Here is a 24342-nt window from a genome sequence, read left to right on the forward strand (position 1 = left end):
GGCGCCTGGGTGGCTCAGTCAGTTGAGTGTCTGACTTTGGCTCAGGTCATGATCTCATGGTTCATGAGTTCGAGCCCCACATCAGGCTCTGTGTTGACAGCTTGGAGCCTGGAGCCTGCTTTGGATTCTCTGTCTCGCTCTCTCTCTGCCCCTCCCCTGCTCATGCTCTGTCTCTCTCTGTCTCAAAAATAAATAAAACATTAAGAAAAATTAAAAAAAAAAACACAAAAAGAAAATCTCACAAAAGCCACCGTTTGTTCAAAAACCATTTTTCATTAAACTTTGCATAAATTTCAGGGGCTTTATGGGCTGTTTTAAACTGAATCTGAGCTATATAGGAGACATATAGATCAAGTGGAAGAACTGATGTGTCATCAAGGAGCTGAAAGACACTCAAATACTCAAGATGTAAATGTCAAAATAACTAGGGCACCTCTTCCAAACTGTGAGTGATTAAACACAGGCTTTGAATTGCTGAGCAAGTGCTGTGGACATTCACAGTGGGGATACTCACAGGGAATGATGTTCAGCAGGCTTTGGTAGGAAAGATGGAACTTAGCTGAACCAAAATGGCGTGTAGATACTCTCTCTTTACCAGAGATGTAGGGCTTGCAGTTTGGCTGGAAAGAGGATAAGATGTCATGATAGCTGACTGTAAGAGAAGAGAAGAGCATGATGGCGTAGAAAGAGTAAAAACTGGAGCAGCCACATGACAGAGAAGTGGGAGATGGTTATGGATGGGCAGATCTTGAAGGAGTGGAAATAAGGAAAAAATTACGCTGTTATAGTGTCAACTGTACGATAGGTTTTAAATTAAGTCAGTAACTTTTCAATCACTGAGGAAGCGGGCAACCGTAGTTTTAGTTGTACTGAGATCACTTCTGGGGTGGTCTGTTTATCATGTCCTTAGGGGAATTTCTTCATCTTCAAACTTATGAAGTTGTAAGTGTCCTTTGAGTGTTTTACAATTAATAAATAAAAAATCCATCCTTAGTAATCTAGAAAGGCCAAAGAATAAATAGATATTAGATGTCAGGCTTTACAGTTGGGGGAAGAATGAAAAAAGTATCTCTAGTTTCCCAGATAGTTATTTTATACCACTTATTCCAACAGGATTTTAGCTACTCTCATTTTTTTAAATTAATTAATTTATTTTGAGAGAGAGAGAGCAAGCGGGGAAGAGGCAGCGAGAGGGAGAGACAGAATCCTGGAGTGGGGCTCGAGCTCACAAACAGTGAGATCATTCGCTGAGCCAAGATCGATAGTTGGGTGCTCAACCAGTTGAGCCACTCAGGTGCCCCACTACTGTCATTATTAAATAAAGTTAGTCTTTGGCATATTAGTTATATCATCCATTAAAATATTTTTTATTACGTTACGAGGTGTATTATAAGTACTGCTTTTTTTTTTTTTTAATGACTGTGGATTGACTGGGTGTTCCTTCTGCCTTAGCTTGTGTAGCTATTCTCAGATGGTGGCTGGGTAGGGCTGGGAGGCCAAAGATACCATCTTTGCTAAGTTTAGGGGCTTCTTGCTGACTTTTGGCTGGAGTGCCTCTAAACTTCTCCACAAGGCCTCTTTCTTCATGTGATGTCTCCTCTTCCAGGGCCTTTCTGTATGGTCCTCAAGGGGACTGACCTGTGTTTAGATTTCTGGAGCTCTTTTCTGTGTAGCTTCTTCTTCTTCAGTATGTACAGATTCTATCTGCATAGACTCCTGGAACTCTGATCTCTATCTCTTTAACTCACTGAGACTGTTTTGCTGTGTTTGGATTTCCTTAATTGCCCCACAGTCTGCAAAGTGCTGTCAGAGAGCTGTGGCTCTTGTTTGTGTCTCTTCTATCAAGTCTTAATCCCATACTGCTTACTGTGTAACATCTAAGAGCAGTGCCTCCCTCTCTGCCTTAAAAATTTTTTTGCTAGTTGTTGGCAGAAGAGTACTCTCTCATGGCCAGAAGTAGAAATCATAAACCTTTTCCTATGCCCTTGGTACAAACCTTTTATGGTTTTTACCATAAAATAGTAGTTTCTCATTTTCTCACTTGTTACCATACGGTTTTTCAGTATTTATCATTGTCTCTGTTTTTTACTTGTTTCCTGTATTACAGTTAAAGAGCCTATTTTATTTTCTTGTTTCTCTCTCCTTTATTCTCATCTTTTGATATGCATTAATTTTACTTTTTCGGAGCATTTAACATTTGTATATTCTTTGTGTATTCTCTTCCCCATCTTCATTTTAGTGTTAGATTTGCGACTGATTGTATCAGTCCTTTTGCCAAACCTTCCCCCAACACCTCCTGGTTGGATAAAGCCCCTCCTGTGGTAGGTGCCCCAAGAAGCGCTCATGTATGTAGTGTTTCTTTGGTTCCTGTGTATTTAAAACTATTTTTCTATACCCTGCATACTTGAAGAACAACTTGGCTGGATATGAAATCTTGAGTTTCTTAAAAATGGTGCTCCATGGACCTTGCTTTGAATGTGGCTTTTGAACACTCTGATGACAGTCTTTTTATCTTTCTCCAGGTTTCTTGGTCTTTATTCTTTAGGCCCTTAGAGTTGTTCTTTATCTTTTTTCTTTACCTTTAAAGTCAAGTAGTTTTACTAGGCTGGGTCTCAGTGTTGCCCATTCCTGGCCATTGACCCTATGTCACTAGTGGGCCTTTTTAATAGGTATATTTAGATAGTAAAATTTTTTTTAAATTAAAAAAAATTTTTTTTAAATGTTTATTTTATTTTATTTTATTTTATTTTATTTTATTTTATTTTATTTTATTTTATTTTATTTTATTTTATTTTATTTTATTTTATTTTATTTTATTTTTTATTTTTGAGAGAGAGAGAGAGAGAGAGAGAGAGACAGAGACAGAGACAGAGTTCAAGCAGGGGAATGGCAGAGAAAGAGGGAGACACAGAATCTGAAGCAAGCTCCAGGCTCTGAGTTGTCAGCACAGCTGACTATCTCGTGAATCACGAGATCACAACCTGAGCCGAAGTCAGATGCTTAACAGACTGAGCCACCCAGGCGCCCCTAGGATTATAATTTTAAATAGTAGTTCTCATTCATTTTTCTGTTTTTCTTCTTCAAATACTTAAGTTATATATGCATTGGATCTTTTTTCTGTCTTATTTTAGCCACTTTGTAGCTTTTTTTTTTTTTTTTTTTTACTTCTTTCTTGGTTTTGTTTCCTTTTTTTTTTCTCTCTTTCTTTTCTTTTTTTTTTTTTTTTTAAGTTTATTTATTTGTTTTGAGAGAGAGAGAGCACAAGGAGCAGGGGAGAGGCAGAGAGAGAGGAAGAGAGAAAATCCCAGGCAGGCTTCATGTTGTCAGTGCAGAACCTGATGTGGGGCTCAATCTCGTGAACCGTGAGATCATGATCTGAGCTGAGATAAAGAGTTGGACACTTAACCAGCCGAGCCCCTCAGGTGCCCCTCTTGGTCTCATTTCTGTTCTCTTGTTTTTTTTTCCCTCCCTTTCTTCTGTGCCCCTTATTAAATTTGTATTTGAATATGTTTTCCTCTAGGCATCTTATAATTTAGTCTTCATTTCTGATAGGATTTCCCCCCCTCCTTTTCTTTTTAGAGTTTAATTATATCTTATTTCATTCCTTCATGTTTGTTGTCTGTTGATGTTGTTCTTAGTTTTTGAATTTTAAATTCATGGTGTTTCTTTCATATCCCCAAATGCTTAAATGTTGTGTTACAGTTTTGTTCTGTTTGGTAGTTGGTTGTTTGGGGAGATTTCATTTATGGTAATGTTTTGGTTCTTGTTTCCTCTTTTAGTCTTAGAGTAGCTTCATATATATAGATGGAGGTTACTTAAATGTATGCAGTTTGAGAGGAAGATTAGTAGTTTGTGATGGTTTACACAATTCTCTCATTATGAAATTCAAGATTGCCCTCTTCTGTCAGTGTGGCAAAGTGCATTTTTTTTTAGAGATGGCTTTTTTGGAGTGAGACGTTGTCGGGAGCTGTTTTATTCAAAACATTTTTTTAGTTCTCTTTATCTTAAATTTCCTCTCTTCTTTTTTCCTACATTATTCAGTCTTCAAACGGGACATTGTTTTTTTTTTAACCCTCTCCTCCCTTAGAAATGTGGCCAGTCTGGACTGCGACTTGGAGGCTGATACATTCTTAATTCTTCTCTTTGTAGTCAGTGCTCTTATCTTCGAGGATTCTTCTCAGTACTTTTTTCTCTTAAGGTGGTCTTTCTAGAAGTGACTTTTCTTTTCTTCCTCTCTCTTCCATGCACTGTTTCCGTGCTCCCCTCTCTACCCCCACCACTCTACAGTAGCTTGGAGAGGGTGCGGGAGATGGGTGTTCATTTTTGTGTTTATAGCAATTTGAAGTGGGCAGTATTCTCTGTCTTTTGGTTACACTGTAGGCTTGGGATCTGTGTCATTTTATTCCTTTTGTTGATTGTAACCTTTTTTTGGAGCATGTGAGGATTTGGGAAGCACAAGTTCCTGATTTCTTTTATTTAGCATTTAGTTTAACTTAAAGATACAACTTTTAAAAATAAAATTAAGGACTAATTTACTCATATGTAGAAGATACTCCCACTGACATGTAATACACGGGCAAGGTAATTCATAGCTGATTTTCTAAGTTCTGTGTATATGTGTTTGCAAGCTTTAATGACTTTTCTATCGAGGCAGAGATGTAACAAAAGAAGCTTTTAACTCTCCTTCTGAAACTTAAAATATGAATGTCCCTCAAGATATTCAGAAAGTAAGCCTTGAACACAGTGTTCCTTATTATTTGGAGAATGGTTATTTTGCTTTATGATTGAATTTCGTTGAACCTCCAATTACTTGACTTTAGTCATGTCTCATGATGGCTCTTTTTTTGTCTTTGCTTTCTCTGCCATCTGTAGGAAGCAATGCTATCATTGAAAGAATATGAAAATTCTCAGGGCGCCTGGATGGCTCAGTCGGTTAAGTGTCTCACTTCAACTCAGGCCATGATCTCGTGGTTCATGGGTTCAAGCCCCGCATCAGGCTCTGTGCTGACAGCTTGGAGCCTGGAGCCTGCTTCAAATTCTGTGTCTTCCCCTCTCTCTGCCCCTGCCCACTCACGCTCTCTCTCTCTCTTTCTCAAAAATAAATAAACATTAAAGAAAAAAAGAAAGAATATGAAAATTCTCATATTCCTTTAAGAAGATTTCTTTAGGAGAATTGGTTTTTGGGTTTTTTTTTTGTTTTTTTGTTTTTTTTTTCCATTTATAGGAATGATCTCTGTGGGATAAGAATACTGGTACTAATCTTAAAACTTGACTGTCCTACTTTTGTGCACTACAACTGCAGTAGGTGACTGACATTAGCCTCCTGGAACTGTCTCAAGTGACCTCAAGGAGAAATCAAAACCAGCAAGAACTGGAGAACCGGTTAAACAGAGACATGGAAGCAATATTTTTAAACAATCAGATATATAGAAACCTGATATATTTTTTTTAAGTTTATTTACTTATTTTGAGAGAGGGACAGAGCGAGCAGGGGAGGGCCAGAGAGAGAGGGAGACAAAGCGGGCTCCACACCCAGCAGGGCTCAAACTCAAAAACTCCAAGATCATGACCTGAGCCGAAATCAGGAGTCGGTCACTTAATTGATTGAGCCACCCAGGCGCCCTGAAACCTAATGTATTAAGATGACCTAAGGGTCTTTCTTGTGTCTCTGTGGAAATCAGAAAGCTTTAGTTTTGACATTCATAACACATACACCTTGTGACGTGCAAGCATTTGGAGAACTGCTTGCAAGCACACCTTCCCCCTTCCCCTGTGGCTGACGCGCTGCAGAGCAGAGCAGTTCTTCTGGGCAAATGGAAAGACTTTCCCAGGCTGGCATCCTCAGTAAGGCAACGAATAAAGCGTTTATTTACCTACCTACTTTGAGGTCAGCTTTCTTTCCGTTGACATACTGTTGCTAATACCTTTTAAAATAATAACAATAGCTCACATTTATTGAGGTATTAATATTTATCATGGGTTATGCTTTCTGAAAGGTTTATCAGGTGAGCAAATTGAAGCTCGGGGTGATAAGGAAACTCGGCCATTAAAGGCAGAGCTGGTATCAAAGCCCATGGTCTATCATGTGTTGGACAGTTTGCCTTTCAGACTCTGAAATGTATCTTTGTTTTCATTTGTATGCAACATAGTGATGTATATTTGCCTAGGATTTTCATTGTTTGTAAAGAGCTTTTCAAATATTGTCATTTAATCCTCCAACATATTATGTGGAATCTTGTCAGCCACCGCTGTAAGATAATTGTTGATCTGATTTAGTTATTCTTAGAAGGTAGTAGAAAGGGAATAATATTCGGCAATTGAGAAAATGAATAATTGATACAACTATTATATGGGGTGATGGAGAAGAGAAAGAGTTTATTAAAATTGTACAAAGCATATTAAAAAAGAAATGACATTTTCCTATGCATTATAGAAAATGTTGTTTTCTATTAATAAAATCTATTTAAAAAGAATAATCAATAATTAAAAAACCCAGTAATTAAGAAAGTCAGATATGCTGAAATGATTAGTCTTTTTTTTTTTAATTTTTAAAAAAAATTTATTTATTTTTGAGAGAGAGAGACACAGAGTGTGAGCAGGGGAGGGGCAGAGAGAGAGGGAGACACAGAATCTGAAGCAGGCTCCAGGCTCCGAGCTGTCAGCACAGAGCCTGACTTGGGGCTCAAACTCCCAAGCCGTGAGATCATGACCTGAGCTGAAGTCAGCCGCCCAACCCACTGAGCCACCCAGGTGCCCCTGACATGATTAGTCTTTATGCAGCATTTAGGTAGTCTTGGAAAGTCTAACATTGCAATCTGTGAGAACAGGGAGAAGTATTGAGGCAGCACAAGAGGATCAAAATTAAATACAGGTATATTAAATGCCTACTGTCTGCTATTTTGTGAATCTCTCCCCTTCTGAAAAGTACTTTCTAGTTTGAACAGTAAACAAGTTAAATGCTGGGAGCTCTGGTAACTTTTTTTCTATTTTTACCTGTATCTTTCTGCTCATCCTGCCTCATCTAAGTGAAGAAGTGATATGAAGGTCTGGGCCAAGCAGAAATTTAATCTTCATGGCAACCTGTCAGTCTATTTTGTTGCAGGAGAGCTAGTGCTCAGGACTTAGGGTACCAGGAGGATGGAAGTTTGTGGTAGTCTACAGGCTTCAACTGAAAGCACCCCATTAACTGGCCTAAATTATGCTTGGTTAGCAGAGGCTGTAAACATCTACCTTATCTTCACTGTGTGTATGTGTGTGTGTTTTTTTTTTAATGTTTATTTATATTTGAGACAGAGTGCGAGCAGGGGAGAGGCAGAGAGAGGGGGACACAATCTGAAATGGGCTCCAGGCTCCAAGCTGTCAGCACAGAGCCTGATGCGGGGTGTGAACTTGTGAACCATCAGATCATGACCTGAGCCAAAGTCGGACACTTAACTGACTGAGCCACCCAGGCGCCCACCCTTTCATTGTGTTGTAATGAGAGTAGATAGATGGATTCCTTTCTGTGACTTGCTCCTCAGGCAGAGTTAACCATGGTTTTACCCAGGTGTAGTTCTTGGCCCCTTCCCATTACCCGACAGGTCCCCTCCTCCCCAGCTGATTCCAGTGGCAGGTGTTATAAAAAGCACTTGATTTACAGTTCATCTGTGTTAGAGATGGTTATTTTCTAAGTAGAGCTTCAATTTGGTATATTATATATTTCTTATATAAAAATTGAACATATTTCCTGTTTTTCTTTTAATGTATTTTCAGAAAGCACTGAGTGCTAGTTATTTTTATAATTCTTTCTCTGCAGGCTGCTTTGTACCGCCTCAGTGGCGACTGGAATCCCTTACATATTGATCCTAACTTCTCTAGTTTCGCTGGTGAGTTGCTTATAATGTGTACCAATGAAAACTAGTAGTTCCGTTATCCGAATAACTCTTAGGGACATTGCTACTTAAGACAGGTAGTTTGAGTAGTATTTAAAAAATTTTTTTTAATGTTTATTTTTTAGGGAGGTGGGGGTGGGGCAAAGAGAGAGGGAGACACAGAATCTGAAGCAGGCTCAAGACTCCGATCAATCTGTTAGCACAGAGCCTGATGCAGAGCTCGAACTCACGAACCACGCCATCGTGACCTGAGCCGAAGTTGGACCCTTTATCAACTGAGCCACCCAGGCATCCCTGTTGTATTTAAAAAATAGCCTTCTCCTAATACATTTATGCTAAGGGTAGAGAAAGTAGGAAGTAGTGTTCAGGAGGTGGTGTGCTTGGAATTCATAATTCAGATTGTGGAGGAAGGCAGCTCCTAGTGCAGGGTTAGGATTTTATCATGTAGGTGGGTGTCGGAGTTATCCTGCTGGGCAAGGACATTGGAGGAGAGAGGAAGGAACTGAAAGGCTAGGAAAGGATCATCTGCATACCTGGATATTGAAATCAGCAGGGGTGATTTCATCCTCAGGACCACAGCCAAACAAAACAATTCTTTGTGTTCCCACATCTCTCACATTCCTTTCTTGATTCTTCTCTGTTTGTTTCATAGTTTTCTCCCTGGAAGTATTATTTATAAAGTATTTTCCATGTTTCTTAAAATAGATGGTATTAATTCATCCTAGTGCTGTTTTTTTTTGTTTGTGTTTTGAAGTTTTAATATTTATTTATTTTTGAGAGAGAAAGAGACAGAGCACAAGCAGGGGAGGGACAGAGAGAGAGGGACACACAGAACCTGAAGCAGGCTCCAGGCTCCAATCTGTCAACACAGAGCCTGCCGCAGGGCTGGAACTCACGAACCATCAGATCATGACCTGAGCTCAAGTCGGAGGCTTAACCAACTGAGCCATGCAGATGCCCCATCATAGTGCCATTTGAAGATGTGTTTTTGAAATCCTGAATTAATTATCCTTGGTGCGCATATATATATGAATAAATTTTTTTTTAAGTTTTTATTATTTTGAGAGAGAGAGACAGTGTGAGTGGGGAAGGAGCAGAGAGAGAGGGAGAGAGAGAATCCCAAGCCAGCTGCTAGTGCAGTGTCTGATGTGGGGCTTGAACCCATGAAATTGTGAGATCATGTGAGCTAAAACAAAGAGTCAGTTGCTTAACTCACTGAACCACTCAGGGGCCCTTGGCTTTTAAGTAGGAAATACACCTATATCTAACTAACTAAAGTCTCTCTCTCTTCTCTCTTTTTTTTTTTTTTTTTTTTTTTTTTAGGTTTTGACAAGCCCATATTACATGGACTATGTACATTTGGATTTTCTGCCAGGCATGTATTACAGAAGTTTGCAGATAATGATGCGTCAAGATTCAAGGCAATTAAGGTATACGTGTATTATTGCATAATTTGAACATTAGTTCCCTTTTTTATTTTTAGAAAAGGAGTTTTAGTGACTTCATTTGAAATAGGTACTGTACTGAAGCAATACACATTTTTATTATTTCATTGACTTGGCAATCAGCCCGTGTTCTTATTGTAGCTATAAATACCTCTTACGCATGAACCATGAAAGATATCATATACAATTATAATGTCCACAGATTAATTTGATTGTTTCATTAATTAGGAGCATACATGCATATGTCAGTATATACGCATTAATAAAAACTTGAGGTTTACCTTAAACATTTTTTTTGTGACTATTTTGTAATTTGTCTTAATTTAATTAAAAAATGTTAAGTGGCTGCATTTGAACTCATTAACGTATACCTATGTCAACATGACGACTGCATATTGATTTTAGTTTTTGTACTTTTAAGTTGGTTTCACGTTTTCATCTATTATAAATTACAAAAAAACCCTGTCTCTACACAGCATCTTTGCAGAAGTTAAGTCTAAAGATAGACACTAACAAATAGTTTAAGACATTATCAAATTGGCTCCAAAAGCTTTTATCAGTTGTGTTCTGTGCAGCAGTGAAATTGCATTTTCTGATGTGTTGCCTTTAATAACACAGATTATTTTCATGCTTTTCATTTTACTGTAGCTACTCTTATTAGCTAAACATACGCAGAGCAAATAACATGGCATAGAAAATTATGAAATCAGAAGTGGGATTATTTTGTTCTAGATGCCACCCCAAATCTTAGTCCCTGGATATACTTAGTAGTACTTTCATCTGCATTGATGAAGTTGTTCTGGGACTACCTGTATAACTGTCCTTAATACAATGATGTCTCTGTTTCTCAAGATTAAACACTATTCATGGATTCTGTGCTTTGAAAGATAAAGAATGAGCTTATAAGAACTATATCGTTGTTGTAATTTTTTCTTACTACTGTTTTTGTCCTTTTAAGAATTTAAATATATTTAAACCTGTTTTCTTCTTTTTTTGTTCTCCAACCTTCCTTGGAATTTCTTTCCCCACGAGTAGAAAGGTTTCATTTTAAAACATTGTTAACCCCCAAACTCCTTTCTTTTAAAGGTTCGTTTTTCAAAACCAGTATATCCAGGACAGACTATAAAAACTGAGATGTGGAAAGAAGGAAATAGAATTCATTTCCAAACCAAGGTATGAGTAATGTAGTCAGAGGGGCTTTGTTATCTGGTTCACCACACCCTGTAATTGTATTCTGTCTTACAGTGTTATTTTGGTTAGTGCTATGGGTATGATAGAAAATCTAGAGACTTTCTTTTTAATTAATGGTAACTTCAAAAAAAAATTTATTTTGAGAGAGAGAGAGAGAATGGTCCCCTGTGCGTGCACGTTAGCAGGAGAGGGGCAGAAAGGGGGGGAAGGGGGTGGAGAGAGAATCCCAAGCAGGTTCCACGCTCAGTATGGAGCCTGACACAGGGCTTGATGTGGTGACTGTGAGATCATGACCCGAGCTGAAATCAAGAGTCGAATGCTTAACCAACTGAGTCACCCAGGTGTCCCTAATCAGTGGTAACTTTTAATTGAAAAGGTGTCTGTGTCCCTTGTTTTTTTTATTTTTTACTGAATTGGTGCCTGCCTTTGTATAAGAGGCACAGCTGTTCTGAAAACCCAGCCTTTTTGACTCAGCCAATCAACTTGTCAAAATGTAATCTTCAGAATATTAAAGGCATCACTCTTCCGCAGATGTAAAATGAAAATATGATGGGTGCCTGGGTGGCTCAGTCTGTTAAGTGTCCGACTTCAGCTCAGGTCATGATCTCACGGTTAGTGGGTTTGAGCCCCGCGTTGGACTCTGTGCTGACAGCTTGAAGCCTGGAGCCTGCTTTGGATTCTGTGTCTCCCTCTCTCTCTCTGCCTCTTCCCTGCTCGCACTCTGTCTCTCTCTCTCTCTCAAAATAAATAAACATAATAAAAAAGTGTTTTTTTTTTTTAAATTGCATCAATGAGGGGCACCTGGGTGGCTCAGTTGGTTAAGCATCCAACTTTGGCTCAGGTCATGATTTCACGCTTTATGAGTTTAAGCCCTGTGTCAAGTTCTGTGCTGATAGCTTGGAGCTTGGAGCCTGTTGTGGATTCTGTGTCTCCCTCTCTCTCTGCCCCTCTTCTACTCATGTTCTGTTTCTCTTGCAGAAATAAACATTAAAAAAGATTCTTTTTTTAAATGAAAATATGACAAATCTAATTGCTTAATGAGGGAGCCGGCAAGATGATAAAAGTGGTCCAAAAGAGAATTGGAGTAACAATGTGTGGCCCAACAGGACCCACTCTAAATAATTTTGCTGAATTAGAGACAAAACTAGTTAATGTTGTACAGGACAGTAAAACCATACCCTTATGGGTATGTTTTCTACTGGATATCTCAATCATACAGAAATCCACAAATTGTGGATGGAACTAGAGGGTATTATGCTAAGCGAAATAAGCCAGTCAGAGAAAGACAAATACCATATGATTTCACTCATATGTAAAATTTAAAAAACACAACAGATGAACAAAGGGGAAGGGAAGGAAAAATAAGATAAAAACAGAGAGGGAGACAAACCATAAGAGACTCTTAAATACAGAGAACAAACTGAGGTGGGGAGGGGTGGGGGGATGGGCCAAATTAGTGCTGGGCATTAAGGCAGACACTTGTGATGAGCACTGGGTGTTCTATGTAAGAAAGGAATCACTAAGTTCTACTCCTGAAAGCATTATTACACTATATGTTAACTAACTTGGATTTAAATTTTAAAAATCCACAAATTAACACCTTATGTCACAGAATTTGGGCCTAATGAATAGTAAACAAGACACAAAATAAGTATGTATCCCTAAAGAGTTAAGTAATGTTTGGGTGAGGCTGTTAGCAGTGTTCCGGTAAAATACTAAAAGGACATGCGATCATTCCTTTATATGTGAGATTTTTAAAGCTAATTTTTGTTAATATGGTTGACCAAGCTGGTACTTTTTGGCCTGATCATTTTGTACCACACAGATGGTTTGTGTTGGGCAGTGTAGGCACCATCATGAATAATTATAGTAGCTATTAAACATCTCTGAGCAGGCTGTACCATTATCTGTAACATACCTAAGAACTCTGTATTTGATGAAAGAAAATCTGGGTTCAGGTCTCTCTTTTTTATTATTATTATTATTTTTTTAACATTTATTCATTTTTGAGAGACAGAGAGCACAAGCAGGAGAGGGGCAGAGAGAGAGGGAGACAGAGGATCCGAAGCAGGCTCCATGCTGTTAGCACAGAGCATGACGTGGGGCTCGAACCAATGAAACCATGAGATCATGACCTGAGCTGAAGTTGGACACTCACCTGACTGAGCCACCCAGGCGCCCTGGGTTTGGGTCTCTTAAATACCAGCTCCTGGTCCCACGGAAGGTGGTGGAGCCGGGGTACAAACCCAGGTCTTCTGGCTCACAGCCTACATCCCAGGGCCCTCGCTCTTCTTTCTATATCACAGTTTCTTTCATAAATAAATAACTTTGTGGAACTCTTCTTTATGTGGTTGCCCTACTCCTCATTAATTCCTGTAGCTTGCACTATCACTTGCCTACTTTATTTGTGTACATGCTTCATTTCCTGTGGCCTTTTGTCTTTGCAGTTTCCTTTCAAGCTCTTACCTTGCCCTTGGAGGCAGCAGCTCCTTACTGCTCACTCCTCTTTTTCTGCCCACACAAACTCACATATTGCCTTTCCCTCAAGTCCTCCTATGGTTAATGTTTGTGCCACATATTCTGGAGCCTTCCTGTTTTCTCATTATTTTGATTAAGTTTTATTTTTTGAGTAAGATGATGAAATCTGAAAGTGTTAAGGTCCATGACTATATTACAGGTTTCTGTTTTCTCCAGTTCTAGTAATGAACAGCACAGAAATAATTTCCATGGATACAACTGAAAGGGCTGAGAAATAATTTAATGTCTGAATATAATACCTTCTTGCCATTTTGATAAAACCTAAGCATATCTTCTTATCTTTTCACTATATTTGCTCTTTCCCCCCAGTGATTAGAGATACTCTTTCCTATTAGTTATATATAGGATCCTTTCTCCCTCCCTTCCTTCCTTCCTCCTCCCCTTCCTCCATCCCTCCCTTCCTTCCTTCCTTCCCTTCCGTCCTCTCCCTCCCCCCTTCCTTCCTACTTCCCTCCTCCCTTCCTTCCCACTTCCCCTCCTCCCCTCCCTCCCTCCCTCCCTTCCTTTCTTCCTTCCTTCATGTTGTATTTTAAGAAACATTTTAAACTAATATTCCAAAATGACATGCTTGGCTTGGTCACAAGAAAGTAATTTACTAAAGTATATTTTGTTCATAAATTGTCTCTTTCCATGTTTTGCACTGTATATAATTAGAACAAAATGAACAAATTGTTTGAAAATCTTTTTTCTCAAGTACGATGGCAAGTAGTCAAAGGAGTGTGCTCTTTTCTTTTTTTAATGTTTTATTTATTTATTTATTTATTTATTTATTTATTTATTTATTTATTATTTTGGGAGAGAGACAGTGCACAAGCAGAGGGCTCAAACTCACAAACCGTGAGATCATGACCTGAGTCGACTAAGCCACCCAGGTGCCCCAACAATGATCTTCTTAAAGTGTTAAAAGTCAACATTAATGCCACCTTAATTTTTAGACATTATCCTGTATATTTGTAGCAATATCACAATTTTATGAAAGAGTAGCTATTGGAATAATTTTAGATGAAGTATTAGGAATTAGAATTTGAATTCCTCAAATGAATATTTTGATGAAAGTATATTTAAGCATTTTGTTTATGCTATGTGTACTTCCTATTTGAAAGAATTTGGATTATTACTTTAAAAAGACCAATGCAGTCGGGGCGCCTGGTTGGTTCAGTAGGCTGAGTGTCTGACTTAGGCTCAGGTCACAATCTCATGGTTTGTGAGTTAGAGCCCCACCACCCACCCCTTCTCCCCCCCTCCCCCCCCCCCGCCTCGGTCTCTGTGCTCCCAGCTCTGAGCCTGGAGCCTGCTTCAGATTCTGTGTCTCCCTCATTCTCTGCCCCTCCCCCGCTCGTGCTCTGTCTCTCTCTCAAAAATAAATAAACATAAAAATTTTTTTTTTTTTAAATCTCCAAATACGAATGCCAGGGGTCCACCCCAGACTATTTAAATTAGAAGTTTGGAGATGGGACCTTGGTCATAGGTATTTTTTAAAAGGGCATCAGTTGACTCCAGTTAAGGTTAATAACAGTTGTAGTAAAACAGTAAGACTTCATGTTTATTCATCTTGATATTTAATTTATAAACTTTATTTAATTTGGATTATTATTTTCTTCTTCTTATGAGGAAAAACTGTAATTTTAAATGACTTTATACTGTTTTATGGCAATGCTGTGTTTTCTTTGGAATCATCAGAGTGAACTGGTGTTTTTCCCTCTTCTCTTTGTTAAGATTCATGAAACCGGAGACATCGTCATTTCAAATGCATATGTGGATCTTGTGCCAGCATCTGGTATTTCAGCGAAGACATCCTCTGCGGTAGGTCGTAGAAACTGGTATCCCAGTCATTTCCTGAGTTATGCATTTTAGTTAACATCACTTCTAGAGTGTTCAGGCTGCCTTAGAAAATTAAGAGCTCTGAAAGATTCTTATTCCTGAAGGATAATAATTCAAAACTGTGAAAGTAAAAGGAATACTTTGACAACTTAGAAATTTTTAAAACTTTTTAAAGGGAGACGCTGGGTTGGCTTTCAAGAGAAAATACTTAATATTTTAGTTTTAGAGTAACTGAATCAGTTGTTTCTTTTTTAAAAAAACTTTTTTTTTTAATGTTTATTTATTTTTGAGACAGAGAGACAGAGCATGAACAAGGGAGGGTCAGAGAGAGAGGGAGACACAGAATCTGAAGCAGGCTCCAGGCTCTGAGCTGTCAGCACAGAACCCAACGCGGGGCTCGAACTCACGGACTGGGAGATCATGACCTGAGCCGAAGTCGGCCGCTTAACCGACTGAGCCACCCAGGCGCCCCTGAATCAGTTTTTTCGTTGGCAATTTTAAGCTAACAATATTTTGGGGAAAAGCAGATGAAAAAGTTAAATATCCTGTGCCTTTTCTTGATTTAAAGATCTGTGTAAAGTTTTGTATGCAAGTATGAAAACAATAGCATGTATTATTTATTAAAATATTTGTGTTACTCGATTAACGTGCTGAGGCTTTTAATGCAAATGTTTCTATTCTCGGTCTTCAAAGTATTAACTTTGTAATCTGAGGTTCTCAGACACAAGATCTTTAATTGTCTCTTATGAGCTGTGTCATCCCATAAATGACTGAAGATTAAAATCCCTTAAGAAGAATCTAAGATCAAAAACTTTAGAAGTGTTAAAAAGCTCCAAGGAAAATCAGGCTTCATATAACTTAATCCCATTTTATAAAGCAAGGGATGAGCCTGCAGAGGTTAGACTGATTTGTCCAGTGTCTTCCTACTGAAGTTAGTTAGGACGTAGGTTGTCGAGTGTGCTTTTCAAATATTACTTCTGAATTCTGATAAAAGTAAAATCCTCATTAAGAGGACTGAGGTCCTGGGTGACATGAATGAATGTAAGGAAAGAGTAAAAGAAGGCTGGTGTGCAAAAAACTAATTTGCCTTATTTTTATGCAGATTAAAAAAAAATCACTTTATTGCACATACGTTTTGTAATCATTTCTCCCCTTGTATCATTTTACAAACTTTTAAAATTAAATTTTCTCCTTTTGCCAGCGTGAGGAGCTTCAGAGTACCCTGGTGTTTGAGGAAATAGGTCGCCGCCTTGGGGATATTGGGCGTGAGGTGGTGAAGAAAGTGGATGCTGTGTTTGAGTGGCACATCACTAAAGGTGGAGACACTGCAGCCAAGTGGAGTAAGTCCTATCCCTGACCTTATCCTGTTCTAAGGTAACTCTTAGTACATAGAGGAAAAGTGTCCTTGTTATAATTAGAGCCTGTGTCTTTGAAGGTAGGTGAACCCTACCTTTTCATGGGACATAACACATTTTAGGGCACTGAACCCATGTGTGTTTTTCAGAGGTGTAAAGAATCCGTGAAAATGAAAATATCTGTTTTTAAAGATTTCATTGTATATAACTGAAATTAGTACTTTTAAACAGTCTTGTTAGCTATGTGCTTCTTTTGTCTTTAAATTCCCCTTCAACAGAAAGCAAATTTTTAGGTCAAATGAAATATTTTTAAGTCTTTATATTTTGACACGTTTAAAACTGTTTTCCTCATCCCAAAACATTACTAATTTGGATTTCACCTTAATTCTCAGATTGCTGTTTAAGACTGACTTTGTGAGTGCCTTGAAAATCAGTTTGTTTTATTCTTCCCTACAACTAAACATCGCTATAAATGCTCACTTAGAGCAGAAAATTAAAATATATCTCTAAAGCAACTGAAACTTTTTGAAATAGTCTCCTGTTATGTATTCCTAGAAGAACATTTAGAAGTTTTGTTAAACTGATTTTGGATCAATATTAACAACCTTCTTTGTAATGTAGCAACTGTTGTTCCTTTTAAGCAGTGTATGCTTATGACATATAGTTTGATCTATAAAGGCATAAAGAAGAATATAAGGATGTATATAGTGCCACCACCCTCAGTTAATATTTTGATGTTTGTTCTTCTGGGACTCACTGGGCTTCTAGGAAGTTAATTCAGAAGGGTGCTGGGGGGATAAAGGAAGGCAAACATGTGATAGTTATTTAGTCCCCCAAATTTCAAAGTGTCTAATTTTTGTCTAAATAACTTCGTAGATCAACACTGTGTGTGCAGGTGTTATCACACCCTTCCCGTTGTCTATCTTTCCATGATGGAATTCAGCTTTTTCCCTAGGGAGGAACGTCTGTTAGAAGTTGAATTACAGCACAGGATCTTTGAAGATACTGGTAGAGGAGAGGAATGAGATCTGTAAATAGTGAGAGAAGGTGCTGGAACCATGGGTCCCAAAGTTGGCACCCTCGAACCCTGCAGGGATGTGTAACGTAGACAAGAGCTTCACTCTTGGCAAACTAGTGTTAGTAACTCAGATTTGCCCCTTGACTTGTTGGTACTTTCCTCGTAGACAGTGTTAGCAAATGTGCTTCCCTTTACAAATGACCTTTAATTAACTCAGGAGAAGGGTTTTTCCTGACAGTCCCACTGGAAAAATGGGAATATTGGAATCCTGTTAATAACTACTTACTATTGATGCCCGGTAGCTTTTTGCTTGCTTTCTCATCTTGAGCAGTCCTTAGTAAAGCTTTCCCTGAAAGGACTCACTGTTCCCTTTGGTCGGCCACCTATTATTGCACCTGATTCTCAGCTGTGTTGTAACTGTTTCCACTTCTGGTTGTTGCTTTCCCAGTCTCTGTGTCACAGACTGTGTCACCGTGGCTGGTGGCAGTAGAAGCTGTCTAGGCCTCTGGGCTTATGGTATCTTAGAAAATGATTCCGTGTTGGCATCTGTTGTCTTCATCTTGGCGCTTAATGCCACGAAATGGATGGTTGAATGCCTTGATTTAGGGAGTTCTTATTTTTTTTTTTTTTTTTTTTGCACAAGCGGTTTTAAAGATTTTTTCTTAAACATCTTAGTATTTTAAATTGCTCTTAGCTGTCCCAGCCTCGTTCGCGTCTTGGTGGACAGGAGAGAAGACCGCAGCTCCTCACTGCACCTTGGCTGAGCACGGGTGTCACCGGAGTGACCGTCACAAGTGACTGACCTTGTGCGAGTCTCAGAACCCGGGGGTTTGGGCTTATTGGCCCAGAAGGTGCATTCCAACTGCAGATCTTGGACTGTGCCCATCTTCTCCCCGCCCTCCCCCCCCCCAATTCCTGCTATCCCGATGCCACTCCCGACATCACCCAGTCATGTGTGGTTGGAGGTGGGGAGAGTAAGAGTCTTTTAAAACCAAATTTGTCTGAATCTCGGGAGAATTAGCTGCGTTCTCGTGTTGGCCCTTGGGTCAGGGTTGGTTTCGGCTGCAGAGGAGCCATATCTGCGTCTTTGAGGTGAGGCCCCGTGAAGCCTGTTGTGCGTCGTCACCCAGGAGCAGGAGGGCCGGTGTGGCCTCTGCCTCGCTGGGCAGAGATGGCCTCAGAGAGGCTGGAGAGCCCGTCTGTTCCTTTCTCGTGGGCCGAGAGCACGGAACAGAGAGATGTGGGATGAGGGCGCTGGATCTGCATAAAGAGCCGGAAGCAGGGCCTTGATGAGGAACTTTGGGGAGGAGGCTCACTAGGACCTTCTCATTTCTGCTTCTGGAGACAATGGTTTGATTACAGAGCATTGTTTTATATTACTAAAAATGTTACAATCCGTACATAGTGCTTTATGTAGATAGAAATTGAGAAGCCTGTTTTTCTTATTTCACTGTTAATAATGAATAATGTTATATATCATATCATTACCATATAATAGTGTATAAAATAGTATTTATAACATGTAACCATATAATGATATCAAGGACATAATGATCTTGTTATTTGTGTCTTTTTGTGGCTCTAAAATGTAGTTGAAAGCCTTGCCATGTTCTCATGTTCTGTTCCTTTGGGTATTTTACCCTTTTGAATAAAGGTTCTCCTTTGGCTTTTTATTTTTATAGGGATTCTTGGATTCTGTTGCAGGGGTGTAGATGGACATTAGTGGGAGAAAGAAATCTCTAAATTTCCTTTGAACAGTCTTTTATTTGTCACAGTTATCTTACTGGGTTATGATCGTTCATAATTAGGTGTCTCCTCCCATCTGACCTTGGGGGTAAGCCTGAGAAAGGGTACAGATTAATTTTTGATTTCTTGCTTCTAGTACAACCTGTAACACAGTAGCCTCTTTCCATGTATGTTGACTAAGTGCTAAAAGCCATGTAGAGTATATAGTCTTAGATGAATCACACACCTGCTTTTTTTTTTTTTTTTTAAAGTTCTGAAATTGGTACCTTCTGTCTTTTAAAATGATAACGTGTTGTGTGGATATTTTCTAGTTAGTATGAGTGAAATAATCAGGAACAGGGTGATCCCACTGAAACCTTTTATAAGTAAGCAATATAGCTTATAACATCTATGACTGTTAATTTCTTTTTAAAAAAATCTTTTTTTTTTATATCTTTATTTACTTTGAGAGAGAGAGAGTGTGAGTGGGGGGGAGGGGCAGAGAGAGAGAGAGAGAGAGAGAGAGAGACAGACAGACAGACAGACAGACATAGAATCTGAAGCAGGCTCCAGGCTCTGAGCTGTCAGCACAGAGCCCCATGCGGGGCTTGAACTCATGGACTATGTGAGATCATGACCTGAGCTGTAGTTGGAAGCTCAACCGACTGAGCCACCCAGGCGCCCCCATGGCTGTTAATTTCTAAAGCCAGCCAAAAGTTGTTCTGCTAAACCCTTTGGATCCCATTCTGTTGTTCTAAGCAACAGGAAAAATTCAGAGGAAATGAAAGATGACAGGAAGGCATAGAGGATGATAAAGAATCAGAGGCTTTACCTGAAAATTAAAACACAGCTTCTTCTGTCCGTCATTCCAGAGACCACAAAGTCTAAAACTGGAAAGGTCTTTTTCCTTCCAACTCATTGATGCCAGAACCTGACTGGAACTCATATGATGTAAATAATTGTCCGCATCTCACCCGGTGTGAATGAGTTGAGTACAGAAATCGTGTATCTGTGTATAGAGTGTTACAGTGTTGCAGCTCTTCCATAATAGATGATACGTGTTTTATGCACTGTATTTCCTTCCTGAAATCTGGAAGATTCTGAATTCTGAAACACGTTTTGCTTGGAGGAGTACAAATAAGGAATCGGGGCCTATTCATATCCATCAATAATTCTGAACAGAATTGATAAGAGACATGGAGAAGGTGTCATCAACTCTCACAGAACAGGGGGATTGGCTCGTTCAAGTAATAATTGAGTGTTCACAATGTGCCAGGTGCCCTGCTAGGTTGCAGATCACAAATTTGAGAAGACTGGCTGTTCACTCTTAGAGGCGGGACACAGGAAAATTTGAATACAGAGATTGGAGAGACAAGGATTGTTGCATTGCAGATGAAAGGGAAGGAAGACCTAATTGAAGGTCATGGAAGGAATGGAGGGAGGAGGGCATATGTGGATTATTGCTAAGAAGAATTGACTGGCTTGGCTACTGATAATGTCTAAAAAACAAGAGGAAAGAGAAGGAGTCCAAACGGATGCCAGAGTTTGGAGCCTGTGTGGCTGGGGTTGTTGACTGTGTTGCCAGATGTGTGAAACGTGGGCCAGGGGAGGGGTTTGGGAGAAGAGGATAAGCCATGGTGCTTACCTGTAGCAGACTGAGATCTGGGCTGGTGGGTAGGAACCGTGGGCCGGGAACATGGGATAAATAAAGTCACAGCTGAGACAGGGCCTTGGAAACCACGCTCAGGGAAATGGTGGGTGGGACTCCGGGCAGTAGCTTTGCTGCTGTGCTTCATGGCACGCAGGAAGAAAATGGAGGGAGATCCTTGTTCCGACAAGACTGTCTGCTGCGTAGCTAATGGCCCCAGCGTCTCCATTTGTGTCTAAATAAAGTGAGCATCCTACTCTGTGGCCCGGGAATCTTAAAGATGCAATTTGTTGTAAGTCTAGACATGAATATTACCCTCTTTCCAAATAAGAGTCTATCTGTTGTTTGATTGTATCTAGTAGATGTAGAATAGCCACGCTACTGAAACTTTTGATAAAGACCCATTTCTTTTCGTGTAGTGATGATACAGTGTTGCTGAGTAACAAATATGTTCTGATGATAGGTTTAAGCTGGTTGGCGTTGAAGGATTTGGTTGTTTTTCCCCTAAAGGAAATTTAGTTTCTTTTCACATATTTGTATTCTTTGCCATTATAGGAACATGATTGGAATTGGCATTGATATAGCAAGATTGTAGAAATACTATGCATTATTGCTTGCATACTGCTGGTTATGTAATGAAATTACTTGGGTTTAAAAAATATATATACTGAAATTAATTGTATAGAGCTAAGTCTACATAATTGGACTAGATCCAGGCATCCATTATGCACCATGTATTAATGTCTGGACAAAGATGTTCTTTAAATATTAGAGGTCATTTATTTTGGACCTTAGAAATTTGCCAGAATGTGGAAGGATATATATGGATTTGGCAACTGGCGTTCTGTTAAGATCAGAATACACTCATCCTCAGTGGCACCATTTGATCATTAGGACCTATTAGCTTCACGGTCGGTGTTCATCTTCTAGCAGACCAGCCAGTTCACCTTTGAGGGTTTCTCAGATGGGCTATAAACTCAGGCTTGAGGATGCTTGTTCCACATTTTGGACTGGGATCCGAAAGCGTCTCATGGGTTTACAGGAAAGACTTGAAGAGATGACCTTTGGAAAGCACCATGGCATCCAGTCAGGGGTGGGGACCTGTGTGTCGGAGGGGTGTCTACCTCAGGTTACTCTCGATTCCCTTAGCACCCGTGACCACATCCCCTCCTACAGCACAGCCCCTGACTGCTTGCCCGCACTCACTCACTCACTCACAAAATCACTTAAATCGTTAATGGCTTTCCATCTTGCTGTGGGTGCTATTCATCTTAATAACATCTTTTTGTACTTTTTTCTTTTGAAATGATTTCAGACTTACAGAAAAGTTGCAGGAATAGTACAGAGAACTGGTCTGTGTCTTTCACTCAGTTTCTCCAAATTATGATTTTATTCCATATCCTTTACTATTTTTTTTCATCGTACATATTATGGTCATTTTTCTAAAGCATTTGAGAGCATTTGAAACTTATAGATACAGTGTCCTTTATTCCCTGGATAGTCCAGTAGCGTCTCCTAAAAACAAAGACTGTCTCTTATCTATTCATAGAACCACTCTCAATATCAAGAAGTTAACATTGATACAGTATTAATGAATCTACAGACTTTATTATTCCACCAGTCGTCCCACTAATGTTTTCTATAGCAAAAGAGTAACAATAGAAAGAATAATAGCAACAATAATAGAAATGAAGAAAGAAAAAGAAATTGCTGTCCAGGGTCCAATTGGGATCAGATACTACATTTCATTATTAGGTCTCTTGAGTCTGTTAATCTGGATGAGTTCCTCAGTCTGTTCTTGTTTTTTGTGACCTTGACATATTTGAAGAATAGAGCCCAGATATTCTGTAGAATGTTCCTCAGTTTATGTTTATTTGATGTTTCCCATGATTATTAGTTTGAGTTTGAGTTTTTGGCAGGAACAGCACAAAAGTATTGTGTCCTTCATGGTGTGATTTAAAACAAATCTTTATTTAAAAAAAATTTTTTTTTACATTTATTTATTTTTGAGAGACAGAGAGCACAACTGGGGGAGGGGCATAGAGAAAAGGAGACACAGAATCTGAAGCAGGCTCCAGGCTCTGAGCTGTCAACACAGAGCACGACATGGGGCTCCAACTCACAAACCGTGAGATCATGACCTGAGCCTCAGTCGGATGCTTAACCAACCGAGCCACCCAGGCGCCCCCAAAAAATCTTTATTTTTAACTTAAGTTTTCATTTTGTTGTTGTTACTATTTTTTTTAAATAGAGATGCTTCGTCGATGTGCTTTTTTAATCATCCATTAATAAATAGTTTCTAAGTCTTTCTATTCAAGGAAGTGTAGGGGATACAGACAAGACATTCTTGTTCCAGCAGAGCATTTATAATCTTCAGGGAAGGAGGCATCAATATAAACAGCTGCCTTCTCCTTTGTGATTTGTAAGGTACATATATCCTAAGACCTTTAGAGATCCCCAGTTTTCCAAATGGCATAGTCTCTCACCCCCATTAAATGTTGTAAAGTACAACTGAAATTTTCATAGACTCTTTCGGAGCCTTAATGATCATATAAATACAGAGCTGAAGTCATTCACAAAGCTTTTAAAATAGTTGCTACCAGTAAAAGAAAATACATATAGTATGTTTTCTTCATTTCAGTAAGAATAACCATGACCTTACCGGTGGGTGAATGTAAACTCAAGGTAATGGTGGTGGATGATGCGTCTCCTGAACGAGCCATATTGTAGACCGTGACCTGAGCCACCTTGGAATTGGACATGCCAATCCTTTCCCCTCACTCTCTGTGTTCTTGCTAAGAACCTTCTCTTTCTCTGAGCCCTCTTCTCTTTCATCAGTCCTAGTTTCTAGCTTTCCACAGAAGAGAGTCATATTGCTTTCCAAGAGTCATGGCTGTGAAGCCGCACGTAGAACCAGGGGGAGTGAGAGGGCAGGCGGACAGATAAGAACCTTTGTTAGCTCAGAGCCTTCCTCCCTCACCTGAGCATTAAGACCTGTGCGGCCCACTAACGTTCCTGAGCAGGACTGGTGTGGGCTTTTAGACTCACTTGTGATGAATTAACATCATGAAGGTTGTTTGTTGAGCGCCAGAGGTTTGCCTAAAAGGCAAAACTCTAAAAGAGTTTAGAGTCTTTCTCCCGCCCTTTCCTTTCCCACCCTTCCTGACTCCCTCCCTTTTTCTCTCTTTCTGTTTAACTCTACAAGCAATACATGAGAACACACATGTCATGGGTAAGTGCCAGTAAGAACAGAGCCTTTGCTCTTCACACGTGACTTCTAGTACTTTGCGTTCGTCTGACACCCGTAGTAGCAACTCAGCAGTGGAGTAAGTGAATGAAGTGTACAAAGCAAAAACTTCCCCTTCTCCTTGCCCTTCTCTTCCCCAAGGTGACTTTTTGTTGAGTTCTTGTTTTACCTTCGTTGGCCAACTTCTGTACTCTGAAGAGTTGGAGTGATATCATTTTCCCTCTGGAGCAGGCCTTGGGCTAAGCAGGAGGTAGTTAAGCACTCAGGGTTTTCCTCATGCACGTGTAGCTTGGCCCTAAGCTGGGAGCTCTCTGCACACTCTTAGGGACAGTGATGCGATTGTAGCTCCTTTGCTGTAGCAAGAGAAAGCGCCTTCCGGAGGCTGGCACTGGAGGAGGGGATGATGGTCTCAGTCACATGGGAGGCACTTAAAACTTCGTCAATTGTGGCTTTAGTATCCAACTCTATAAGTGTTATAGAGAG

At 39.5% G+C, this 24342-nt stretch overlaps 1 protein-coding gene across 3 annotated transcripts in view; it reads left to right on the plus strand.

Moving 5' to 3' along the window:
• Window positions 1-24342, plus strand: part of HSD17B4 (hydroxysteroid 17-beta dehydrogenase 4) — an 84961-nt gene that overhangs the window by 52544 nt on the left and 8075 nt on the right. For all 3 annotated transcript variants that reach the window (XM_047861588.1, XM_047861594.1, XM_047861604.1), the window contains exons 18-22: window positions 7796-7865; window positions 9195-9301; window positions 10403-10489; window positions 14762-14848; window positions 16068-16206. In XM_047861588.1, coding sequence (XP_047717544.1) covers window positions 7796-7865; window positions 9195-9301; window positions 10403-10489; window positions 14762-14848; window positions 16068-16206 — 490 coding nt within the window. The remainder of the gene's footprint in view (window positions 1-7795; window positions 7866-9194; window positions 9302-10402; window positions 10490-14761; window positions 14849-16067; window positions 16207-24342) is intronic.

The sequence above is a fragment of the Prionailurus viverrinus genome, chromosome A1, assembly GCF_022837055.1.
Source record: "Prionailurus viverrinus isolate Anna chromosome A1, UM_Priviv_1.0, whole genome shotgun sequence".
NCBI classification, from domain to species: domain Eukaryota; kingdom Metazoa; phylum Chordata; class Mammalia; order Carnivora; family Felidae; genus Prionailurus; species Prionailurus viverrinus.